Genomic DNA, 13004 nt, shown 5'->3' on the forward strand with positions numbered 1-13004 from the left:
ATCAACATATTCTATTAAAAAATGTCTCACTGGAATGTATTGACTTATCACAATTTTCGTTTTTATTTATTTAACAAAATAGAATTTCTTTGGAAATTAACACATTTCCATAAAAAGTTTCAGTTTTGATGAAATGGCATTTTCTAATATCAAAATATTCCATTTTAAGAGCTTTATTTATGTTCTTATAGTTAGGCACATCCTTAAATATCTTGCTGAACTGCTCTCTCTTTCAGTCAATGGGAGTATACCTGTGAATCACTGGAAGGTAGGACTGGAGGGGACCTCAATAGGTCATCTAGTCCAGTATCCTGGAGTAAGCACTAAGAACCATCCCTGCCAGGTGTTTGTCTAACTTGTTCTTAAAAACATGTAATGATGGAGATTCCACAACCTTCCTAGGTAATTTGTTCTAGTGTTAACTATTCTTAACAGTTAGGAAGTTCATTCTCATATTTAATATAATTTGCCCTTACTGCAGTTTAAACCCATTACTTTTTGTCCTGTCCTCAGTGGTTAAGAAAGAACAATTTATCACCCTTCCATTTATAATGATCTTTTACATACTTAAAATGTTATGTCTCCTCTCAGTCTATTCTTTCCAGATCAAACACTCCCCATTTTTTTCAATTGCATACCTTATTTCAAGGTAATTTCAAAATAAAGTGCTAGTCCGAAACATCCCTTAACCCTCATGGAATGAGGTTTACAGGGACGTCAGAATAGCAAGGCCGTTATATTTCAAAATAATGGATGCACTCAAAAGAGGAAATAGGGTGTCGTACATAGTATTTGTTCTTAGTGAATTTCATTCTATTAATTTCAAACTTTTTCTCTAATTTGTCAAGTTCAGTTTGAATTCTAATCTTGTCATCCAAAACACTTGTAGCCCTTCCCAGCTTGGTATCATCCACAAACTTTATAAGTGTACTCCCTATGCCATTATCAAAATAATTTATGAGGCTATAGAAGAGAAGCAGACACAGAAAAAACCTCTGTGGATCCCCATTCATTATATCCTTCCAGTTTGACTGTGAACCATTGATAACTACTCTTTAAGCCCTGGTCAACACTAGGGAATTATTTCAAAATAACCCCCCTTCTTTCGAAATAATATGTGAAGCACTCATGCTACCAAGCCCCCTTTTTTTTTAAATTGGGGGCTGGTTATTTCAAAATCTGTACTCCTGCTTTCCTCTGGGAATAGCACGTGTTTCAAAATAGTTATTTCAAAATAGCATTAGTGTGAACAATCCACTGCTTCTATTTTGAAATAGCTATTCCTGGGGCTCTAGGTTGAGGTAGCGCATCCACCACAATAGAGCTTGCCTTGGATTAATTTTGAGGCTCTCCCGTTGTGGGGATTTGCTATTTCAATTTTATAAAATCAGGACTTACTATTTTGAATGTAGTTATTTCTAAATAATTTCCTAATGTAGACATACCCTAAGTATGGTTTTCTAGCCAGTAGTACACCCATGTATAATATGCTTATTAGGCTATATTTCCCTATCTGGTCTATAAGAAGGTCATGTAAAGTCTCAGAAGCTTTAACTTGCACAACTGACTTTTCAGAACTTTTTTTTAGATGCTTTGCATTTCTAAAGCACTTGTTTTGATCATTCATCCGTGTTTTATTTCTTCATTCCCTCAGTCTCACCATCAGTATCATGAAACCATGCAGGACCACACTCTAATCCCTGTTGTAAATTAGGTGTCAAACACTCATGCTAGTGAAGGTTATTCATGGCTTCCAAATAAAACAGAGATTAATTTCTGTGACACAGAAAATGAGACATTGCCATATGAGTGCCTTTAGTCTGATGACTGACTAGTGGCAAATGATCATTCTCTGTGCATCTGTTCCTAAAGCATACACAATGCATTATTTGTTTAAAAAAATTAAGTGAGTTAGGAGTCTAAGTCCAAATTTCATAAATGAGATAGGTACTAAAGCTCAAATTCTCTTACACATTTTTGAAAATGTTACCCATAATGTTTAGTTTCAGTTAATTATGCAGAGAATGTTTATTGGGCACCAACCTTTCCTTTTCTGTTAGAGTTAACCTCATGTTGTGCGCTGGTTAGAAATAAATAAATTAATTAAATTAAATAAAATGCTCAAAATGCTTATCATACCTGATTGTGGACTCTGTTTTGGGATTTTAGCTGCTGCTTCGGGGCTGGATGTGGAGCGCAGATGCTGATTGGAAGAGTTATGAACACTACTTGGAACAGCTGCTGAGATGTTCTTGCGAGGTTTCATACCTTGCAACCACATTGGGGATGCTTCAAAGGCCTGCATTCGCCGAGAGTGGCTGTTAGCATTGACTTTAAGAAATGCCTGGGCCTTGTATTCCTGAAGATCTCCGTAGTTGGCATCTGTCACCCTGCACTCATACAAGCCTTCATCCTTTTTCCTCACTTTTGAAATCTGCAGCTTGTGGGAGATGTCATTCCCTTGTACTTTCACTGTCTGAAATTTGTCCAGGAACAAAAAATACTGTCAGATATTATCATTCTGCCATTCTTTCTCTATGAAGCATATAGCGACCTACAGAATGCAGCTATCTTAAGGGTATGTCTACACTGTAGCTAAACCCCAAGAGCTGGCCCATGCCTACTGATTTGGGCTTACATGACTCATGCTGCAAGCCTGTTTATTTCAATGTAGACTTCTGAGCTCGGCTGAAATCCAGGCTCTAAGATCTGCAAAGTGGGAGGGTCCCAGAGCTCAGATTGCAGCATGCACCTGGAAGTCTACACATCTGTTAAATAGCCCCGAAGCTTAAGCCCAAAACCCCAAGTAAGTTGGAAGGGGCCAGTCCCTGGTGTCTAAATGCCATGTAGCAGACCATAAAAGACCATAGTCTTAAATCAATATGATGTAATTTTGCTTACTTCAGTTTAAGTTATACCAAAGATTAATTTTGCTCTCTATATGCATAGGGACAACTGGTGACTTAATTCCAAATCTATTTAGATGGTATGCTCTGAAATGTTAATTGGCCTCAGACAAACAACCTCGTCTGCCATGCTCCTTAATTAATTCTTTAAGATCATGAGCATTCTTAATGAGCTTTCTTGCATGAAGCTGATGTCAGTGCATTTTTTTGGTTAAACCTTTCCAATTAGATGACTTTATTGAATCATTCAGATTTTGAACCACTATATTAGCAGTATTATTGGAGATGTTTGCCAATGTTTAAATTTCTTTATTAGATTAACTTGTAGTCTTCATTGTTTTAAAAATTATCACAACATTAAATGCGTCTCCTTCAGACTTGTAGAAGCCTGTGTACATTAGTTTCTTAGCAGTAATGATGAAGCATCTGGTGACATGTAGCCAGTTTTTTCCCCCTCTTATTTATAGAAGCATGTGCTAATTAAAATATTGTGACATATCTGTGATTTGACAATAGAAAATAGCTCATACTCTGTTATGTTAGGAGGCATCAACTAATACTGAGGTATTCAATGCAGCCTTTGATATCCTAAGGCAATGTAACATTTTTCACCTTGTATAATTAATTTAAAAGCATAAATTATGTATTTTTTTTAAACAGAACAAGACATTTCAATGTACTCATAAGCAAAAGGTACCAAGCTACCCTAGCAAAAGTAGCCAATTTTTTTTCTGTACACTTCTTTCCTTATCGATCATAGGTGGAGAAACATTTTGGGTTGGGGCCACTAACCCAAGAGGATATCAATTGGGGGCCACACAAAAGTGAGAAGCAACCCCCCCAAACTGAGGCACGCACACATGTGCATGAATACACATGCTGTCTCTGTCGCACACACACACACACACACAAATCCCAGAAAACCCTTTACTGTGGTGTGATGTTCTTTTTTATTTAATATTTTAGTGTGGTGAGCCTTGTTATGTCTGCTAGAACTGAAGATGTTGCTATTCTTAACTGGCTTTCCAGGTTCATATCTGTTAATATGGCATGCAGGAGGTTCTTTGCAAGAAAAAGCTTTGAAAAGAACTGCCCAGCTGTGGCTGCCTTTGCCTCCCTTCTCCCAGCTCCCCATACTGGGAAGGAGTTCGGGGCTTCCCTTCCCTCCCACTCTTGCAAGTGGCTCTCCCCTCCCTCTCCTCTGCACTCACCACCTTAACTGCAGGCGAAAGAACTGCTGGCAGCCTCTGGCTGGGCTGCCTGACATAGTCCCCTATTGAAGCTACCCTATGCAGGGAAGGGGCTCTGGAGGGGGCTTTCCTTCCCTCCCACTCCTGTAAGGTATTTCCCCCTTCCCTTAACCTTAATCAATAGTAATGTAATGCCTATATTGATCCACTCATCAAAAACAATACAAGAGAAATTGAAAGGTTAGTCAATGTGGAAATTGCCTCTGTGAGGCCAAATTCTGCTTTCATGAATCTCCATGCAGCATCAACCAAATCAATGATGGTGAAGAGACATGTCTTTTCTCTTTGGCCATTTCTAAATTTTAAAATGCAATGACAGTTAGCTTCATTTTATAGTATCCCTCTTCCAAATTATATGTTCATAGATTGTTAGGCCAGAAAAGACCACTGTGATCACTTAATCTGACCATGTATAATACAAGCCATTGAACTTCTCCAAAATAACTTTTCAGAGAAAAAATCCAATCTTGATTTAAAAATTGACAGTGATGGAGAATCTACCATGACCCTTGGTAATATGTTCCAAGGATTAATTATTTTAACCAATGACACCTTATTGCAGTTTGAATGTGCCTGTCTTCAACTTCTGGTTATCAGATAGCATTTTGCTTTTCGCTGCTTGATTGTAGACCCATTATTAAATATGTCCCTCATACACATACTTATCAACTCCAGATGTTCAATCAATTTAGCTAAACAAAAAGAAAGCTAGAGGGTGACTTAATTACAATAGAGTTGATCATCTTGAGTCACTGCTTCCAAGGACAGAGTTCACCATCCTGCACGTATGGCCTACATTCTGTGTTCCCAGTCATATGTGTTTATAATTAGCCTTATTACAATGTATACTGTTTGCTTTTGCCCAGTTTAACAGACAATCTAGATCATTCTGAATCAGCAACCTGTTCTTTTCATTATTTATCATTCATTCCCACATTTTTAAATGTTATGTGCATACTTTTTCAATGGGGATGTTATATTGTCTTGAAGGTCATTGTTAAAGGTACTATATAACCTAGAGCAAAGAACCAATCCCAGTTGGACCCCATTGGAAATGGACCCGCTCATTACAACTACTTTTTGAAAACTATCAATTAACTAGTTTTTTTTTAAATCCATATAATGTGTATCATGTTAATTTTATATTGTTCTAGTTTTTTTAGCAAATATTTTGAGGTACCAAGTCAAACCCCTTATAGAAGTTTAAGTTTTTATATCAACACTATTACCGTTGTTAAACAAATTTGTAATTGGACCAAAAAAAAACCTTCCATTAGACAGGATCTATTTTCCATAAATCCATGTCAATTTGTATTAATTATATTACTCTCTTTTAATTCTTCATTAATCAAGTCCCTTATCAGGCACTCCATTAGCTTTCCAGCGATCGATGTCAGGATGACAAGCCTATAATTATCCAGGTCATACTGTTTACCCTTTTTAAAATTGGCCTTACATCAGCTTTCTTCTAGTCTTCTGGAGCCTCTCAGTGCTCTAAGACTTACTGAAAATCAACATTAGCTGACCAGTAAGCTCCTCAGTCAGCTCTTTTTAAAATCTTTGATTCAAGTGATCTGGATCTGCAGATTTAAAAATGTCTAACTTAGTAACTTCTCTTAAGTGATCTCCAAAGATACTAGTGGAATGGGAAGAGTGTCCTCATCAGTTGATGAAACCAAACCATCTGTTCCCCCCAGATACAGAATAAAAATATGTATTAAACTATTCTGCCTTTTTTTTCATTATTATATATAATTCTACCATTTCCATTCAGTAATGGAACAGTAATTGTGTCAGGATTCATTTTGTTCCTAATACATTAAAAAAAAATCCCTGCTTCTTATTGTCTTTAACTCTATTGGCCATAGCTTTCAACTCGTGTCCCTTGGTTTCCCTGACCAATTTGCTTCAATTCCTAATTTCTTATTTATATTATTTACTATCAAGTTCTCCTTTCTTTGTTTTTATTTATTTTTATTTTTATAGCTGTCTTCCCTTCCCATTCAAACCAGGTAGGTTTTGTTCTGTTTTTTAACCAGCACATTTTTCTTCTTTTGCAGGATTGTGGCTTTTGAGGCATCTAGTCAGGCATTCTTAAATGATTTCCAAATATCATTCACATTTTTCTAATTAAATTCTTTCTTCCAGATGATTTGTTTCTTAATTGTTTTCAGTTTTGTGAAACTGGTCTATTAAAGTACAATTTATATACCTACGCATATACACCTTTCAGGCCAGGATTTCATTCTTCTTGCATGTTTTAAAAGTAATCAAGTCATGATCACGTGTACTAAAGCTACTGTTAATTTATAGTTCTGTGATCAGTCCCTCTTTATCTGATAGGACAAGGTCTAATATATAATTTCCCCATATTGGCTGCAACACTTTTTGAGTTAGGAAATTGTCATCTATACTATTTAGAAATTCCAATGATGGCTTAGTACTAGGAGGATGAGAATTCCAGCACATGTAACTCAAACTGATTTTCCCCATGATCAATTTTTTCCCTATACAATTTTGATAGGTGCATGAAGAGATGGACAACCTGTTCCCTAGTGTGAATTAGCTGGTGTTCGCTTGTGTCCCATATTGAACTTTATCTGTTAGGTGATTGATCACCAGAAAAGGTGAGTTTCATCATTGTTAAAAACCCAGACTCCACCTTTTACCATCTCTTCATAAGGATTTACCAAATGCAGACATGGTTTATTCTCCATTTCTTAAGTATAAACTCCATTAATGTTAATGTGAATTCTATTCATGCATCCAAGAAAAAGTAGTCTCCTCTTATAACAAGTATATCAAGTTAATGTATTTTACAAATATAAAATATCTATTACACAAGTCTATAAAATATTGGGCTGTATAATACAATATCCTGGCCTTAATTATTAACATACATAATAGGAGACACATTTACTGTCAAAAGCCTGACCACTGTAACAAACATGAGCCAAATCCTGTATTAAGTCAACATTTCTATGAACGTTGGTGGGAGTTTTGAATGAGTAGGTGCTGAGTAATTAGAGAGTTTATTAGGAGCGGTTGTATTTCTATTGTGTTAGTACACAAAAAGCCTCAATCAGAAGTCCTTATCAGAACATATGATCTGTTATGCAATGGGTTTACAGGGTAAAGTGGCAAGCAACATAGGAAATGTGAGTCAGAGGACTGTGGTCAAAGTGTGTACACTGTTTAACAGAACATTAAAATGTCACTTCAGCTACAGCCAACTGCCCTTCAATCTAATATTAATTAGTCAGCTTGTAGGCACCAGAGAAGAAGGGAGTGAAGTATTTAATATACATGATTAGTATATATTGCTGGTTAATGTGGTTGTTGATGATTTAGGGCCATACTGTGCTTGTGTTGGGCTGCACTGCTCCAGCAGGAGTTCAAAATGGAGTTTATCTGAAAGGCAAAATCCCTCTGCAGGACAAGTGAGATGTGTACACTGCAGTATTTGTTAAGAATTCACTATGGTCCTATCACCTTAAATCTCTAGGGCACTGAAAGGGGGTAGTCCCTCTCCTCCTGTAAGTGCAGAGACTGCAGAAGAGGGAAAAGGCTTCTGTGCCCTCCACTCTCTGCTACAAGCTCCATAAGAACATAAGAACAGCCATGCTGGGACAGACAAAAGGTCCACCTTACTCAGGATGCTGTCTGCTGACAGTGGTGAATCCCATTTGCCCCAGAGAAAATGAACAGAACAGGCAATCAACAAGTAATCCATCCCATGTTGCCCATTCCCAGCTTCTGACAGAGCCCAGGCCCAGCATTTGCCTGACCCACAACTGCATGGAAATATTAATATCCAAATGGGGACTAGTTAATTCCAGTATTTTAGAGTCTATTCTTGAAGGTTTTACACAGAGAGCACACCTAATGAAAGCAAAAGAGGTATTACCACAGGAAGAATTACATCTTGGATCTTATCAGGCCAGAAGCCTCTGGCTCCCAGCTTTCACAAATTTCTGAAATCACCCATTTAAGTAGCTGAATCAATTTAAGTAGGTACCTACTCCACCAGAAGGGAAATACGGTTTCAGGGCAACAAAATGTATTCCTCTTTTAGAATTCTGGGTCTGGATCAACTTCTCCTGGGGTCAATCCAACAGAAGGGATTAATTGGAAATGGATAGGTGGGGACTTTAGGTGACATACTCCTGCAGATCCCAGCCCCAATGTAGAGCCCTCTGCAAGACCTTGGGATGTATGCCTGGGTTCAACTGAAATGGGGAGCAGTTCTCAGGAGGAAACTGACCCACCTTTCTGTGTAGGGTGAGGAATATTTGTGGCAAGCATGCCCTGGCCCTTGATTTTACTTCTATTGAGGAAATCTGTACCAATGCAGATTAATGAGACCCCTTGGGCGGTATTGTTCCTGTCATATTGTGTACAGGGCTACGAAAATATCTGTCCAGAAGTCTGTCACATCCTGTAACCAGCCTGAGAGGGAGGAACAGAAAAACCAAAGTAAGCCCCATCCCTATAACAAGTTGGTTGCCCACCGACTTTTGGAAGCGTGTGAAATCAGATGGCAAGAGTGTCATCAGCTCTGGAGAGATGCTCTCTCATTTAGCGTCAGATACTTACGCTTATCTTTGTTCCGTCGTTGTCCAAGTCTCTCTCTGGCAGGAGCTCCACCTGTTGGGAAAGGATCACATTTGTGGCCAGCAGTCGCTGTGCCGGGCTGGGCTACTGGCCCTTCTGCCAAACCATCCCTAAGGCAAAGCAGCCGGGCTTTCTCCGGGAACACTCGCGTGCTAAGGGCGCCACCTATCGGCACAACCTCGTTGGGAGCGCGAAGCCAGCGTCGGTTCGGAACAAGGGCTAATGCGGCAGCCAGCATGACAGGCGCGTGCACACGGCAAACACTGGAGCACTAGACCAGATGCCTAGGGTCTGCTTTGGAGATGACGCTGTCACTTTGCACCCTGTTAGGATTAGGCGGCGAGACTGGCCCTTAGCTTAATACGCGTGGGGAGGGCAGGGAAGGGTGAAAAGGTTAGAGACGATGCTTATCTCCTCTCCCCCCCTTCAAATGTTTAAAGCAAAGGGAGAGTTCCCTCTCCCCTTTCTTTACATAAGGAGGCACTGAACGCAGGCGATGCGGGTGTGGTTGTCCCGAAATGCTACACAGACTCGGATCTGACCGCTATCCAGTTTTTTTTCAGTGTTAACTATCAATCAGAAACAAAGCAAGGAGAAAAAAGGAGACTCTCTACAAAAAAGAGTCCTCGCTGGCAGTGCACTTGGAAGGCTCCCGCGATGGATTTTTTGGGAGGTGCGTATATAAGAGCTCCCCACAATAGTTCCCCTCCATGCCTGCCCAGTTAGACTTACACGTTCGAGTGCACCAATGGCTAATAGGGGATTGGGGTGTTATTCTGCCACTGGGGAAATACACGCCCTGCAAGGAGCACTCTATTAGCATAGGCTTTCTTTGACAAGGGATTCAGACTTGAGCTATCCATGTCGCTTCCCTAAGAGCGGCAGGCACCGAAGAACCCATCCCCTAGTGTGGGCATGTCTCCCTGATGCCTACTGAGATGCAGTTCATGGGGAGCATTAAGCCGTCGGCAAGAATAATGTATCCTCTCTCGCCCTCTCCCTCCTCCCCCCAGACTCCCGCTCTTTGGGAGTGTTTGGGCGGATTGGCCATTTGCAAGGGAGGGGGGACCCAGTGGAGGCGCCTCAGTACCTGAGTGCCCGTCACCTCGGCTCCAGCCTCTTGCTCCTCGGCTGCTCGCAGAAACCACCACTGGATCTCGAGGTACACGGAGGCGGAGCCGCTCTGGAAAGCGCACGACATCTCCACGTTCTGCCCTTCAGTGGCTGTGACATTTCGGGGGAATTCGGTGAATTTTGCTGCAAAACAAAGACACCGTTTGTTGGGATCTTCCGCTCCCTCCTCTCCCCCTTCCATTTTCATCTGTTTCCCCCTTATTTTCTTTCTCCCTACCTTTTCTCCTGTTTCCCTCCCACTCTCTTTGTCCTTTTTTCTCACTGCCCACCTTTCTACATCTCGTTCCCATTTCTCTCTTCCTGATCTTTTCTTGCTCCTTTTTCCCATCTCTCTTCTTCTCTCGTCCCCCTGCTCTTTGTTTCGCATCGCACATTTATGTATTTTCTCCCGTCTACACAACTCCTCTCTTGTAATCAAGTCTGGCTAATGGTCAGGCAAAGTATCCCCTCTGATCACTCTCGGGTTAAGAAAGTTACCTATAGGTCTAAATATCCTTGGGGGAATACATTATGTCACCGAACACGTTGGGAGATTTCACTGAAAGGCCATTTGGGAAATCAACCCCGCTCATGTATTGCATTTCCTAGATGAGCTATACCCTTTGAATTATTAAACACTATATGGTTAACTGAAATAGATATTTAGATTGTGTAATGTGCTAAGGGGTGGGTTATGATCACTCATCAAAACGTACCTTTCAAACACATTAACTGAGTCACGTATATTTCTATGGTAATTTATGCTGGCACAATGAAATCAAGAAACAGTATTTCTTATCATTCTTCGTCCTAGCACACACACTTTACGAAACGAACAAACCTCACACGTCCTCAGAGATGATTCTCCCCTCTCCCCTTACTATATCTCTCTACCGGTTTAGCAAATTCCTACAAATGCACACTGTGCAAGACACCAATATTTCTTAAAGTCAGCATTGTATCTGCCTGTGTTTTTCTTAGCTTCACGTGTGGCTCATTTCAAAATAGAGCAAACTTGATGGTACTGTATATCTTATCTTATAAACCGCACCCTGGCCAAAGCGGGGGGGGGGGGGGGCGGAGAAGGGGGGGATCAAATAAACCTTCTGCTTGAAATCTGAGAGAGGTTGGGCAGGCAGACCCATTGCTCAAAGAATACAACATCCATTCGCAGCTGTGTGTAGTTATAGGTTGACAAAGCTCAGGAAGGAATACTCCTAGTGTTCCTCTTTCTCCCTAATGCGCCCAACCTCGTTATTAGAAGTTTATTTGGGGGAAGAGGTGATTTGGGAATATAGTGAACCACCTTTTGTTTTCTAAACACCTGCATTATGAAACAGAGGCATAAACAGACTGGTCATTTTTTATCCTAGTGTTCTCCCGCCACATTATTTTTACTTATTGCTGGCTATTCAGCGGGTAAGATGACCGTTCCTTCAGCGTGCTCAGGGGCTGAAAGAAGTTTTCCTCCCAGGTCAATGTAAAACACACACACACACACACACACACACACACACACACACACACACACACACACACACACACTCTCTCTCTCTCTCTCTCTCTCTCTCTCTCTCTTTCTCTCTCTCAAGACGGGAGTTGTGTGTTGCAGAAATGATGCAGCGTTCGGAGGACAGCCTGAGGCGCTCTGTCCATGGTTCTGAAATGATCACTGCAGCCCTCAAAGTCCCACACAACTGAATTCTGCAGAGCGGGCTCTGTTTGGAATGCAAGACAAGCTTTTTTTTTTTTTTAGTGGGGTCTTCAAAGAAGTCGATCTTTTTTTCAGATCTATCCCTAGTCACCAAAGAGAAACAAAGGTCTGAGAATCGGGATCACGGGAAAGAGTGGAAAGGGAGCCAGACCCTATACAGTTTGAAATATTTAAGAAAGGCATATGATTTAGCCATCTTATATTACGTGTGCATGTAATAATCATGTATGCATGGGCGGGTATTTTCTGTAAACCCACATATATACTCAACCCAAACATGCGTTTGTGTACATTCATCATAAACATACACACACATTTTTTTTGGGGGGGGGGGGGAGTCTGGCTAGCGTGTTCCTTTAAATTCCTCCTTGCAATCGAGACAAGGAACCCGGTTTAGTTTCACTAGGAGTAAACTTCTTCCCTCTTCCGCTGTTTGTTTATCGTTTCTAACGCTGACATTTCTGATTTTCTTGGGCATCTTTTTTTGGAAGCTCTGTTTCGGATTTGAAACGGAGCGCGCGCGCGCGCGCACACACACACACACACACACACACACACACTATTTGCCAATGCGCGAGCTTACCTTGGGTAGAAAGTCCTTGTTGAATGTACAAAACGGAAAAGAAAATGCATCCAACATACGCCAGAAAGATCCCCATCATTCCAAAGCGAAGCGAAAGTCACATCAGGGTAACCAAAACCAGAGGTGCCCTCAAAGGAAGGAATCTCACACACCAATTTACAGAACGGCTCTGCGCGGTAGCCCTGGCTGCGACACTGCGAGCATTCTGCGACTCGGTGGAATCTTTTCTTTGGGAAGAGCGAGTATTGCAATACACTGAGGGTTCAGATGCGCTGGCTCGGGCGCTGTGATGCTTGAAGTCCAGACTGAGACTAGGGGGAAAAAAGGAAAAGAAACGTCGAAAAGTGGGTATCAGTTGCCTTCTCTGCCTTTTTTTCAGCTACCTGGCAGCTCTGTCTAACGTCAGCTCCAGCTGCTCAGGATTGCGTGGTCATGACTGCCCTCCCTAAACACTGATCCGGCTTAGGAAGTGGGGAGTGAGGGAAAGGGGAGGGGAGGAAGGGAGAGGAGTCTACTGTGTTTGCATTGCTTCAACTTTTCCCTCAAATGGCTGCAATGATGCCTTTAACCCTTCGTGCTTTCTGGGGTCTCTGTACCTTTCCACCTACTGTTACTTAGGCTGGGTAACAGGCTAGAGGAAAGCAGGTTTTTGTCTGGAACCAAAGTGCTTTTCTTGCACTGATACAATTTCCAGTCAGGCATCCCACATCGGTCAGAGATTACGAGGGTAATGCAGTGATTTGATTTTTTGATGGTTTCCTCCCTGTCTCCCTATGCAACTTAGGGGGAAATGGTTAATAATATCAGAATGCTGTTGAACTTCT

The 13004-nt window shown here is 41.1% G+C and overlaps 1 protein-coding gene across 4 annotated transcripts in view; it reads right to left on the bottom strand.

Moving 5' to 3' along the window:
- VSTM2A (V-set and transmembrane domain containing 2A) overlaps nucleotides 1-12696 on the bottom strand; it is a 30337-nt gene extending 17641 nt beyond the window's left edge. For 2 of the 4 annotated variants that reach the window (XM_006119379.4, XM_006119377.4), the window contains exons 1-4: nucleotides 12181-12693; nucleotides 9861-10027; nucleotides 8753-8803; nucleotides 2140-2476 (exon numbers count right to left, since the gene is read on the bottom strand). In XM_006119379.4, coding sequence (XP_006119441.1) covers nucleotides 2140-2476; nucleotides 8753-8803; nucleotides 9861-10027; nucleotides 12181-12259 — 634 coding nt within the window. In that variant the 5' untranslated portion in view covers nucleotides 12260-12693. Of the gene's footprint in view, nucleotides 1-2139; nucleotides 2477-8752; nucleotides 8804-9860; nucleotides 10028-12180 lie in introns of all 4 variants that reach the window. The other 2 variants (XM_006119378.4, XM_075921657.1) reach the window with 2 other exon arrangements.
- Between the last annotated feature and the right edge of the window lie 308 nt (nucleotides 12697-13004).

The sequence above is a fragment of the Pelodiscus sinensis genome, chromosome 2, assembly GCF_049634645.1.
Source record: "Pelodiscus sinensis isolate JC-2024 chromosome 2, ASM4963464v1, whole genome shotgun sequence".
Lineage (NCBI taxonomy): Eukaryota > Metazoa > Chordata > Testudines > Trionychidae > Pelodiscus > Pelodiscus sinensis.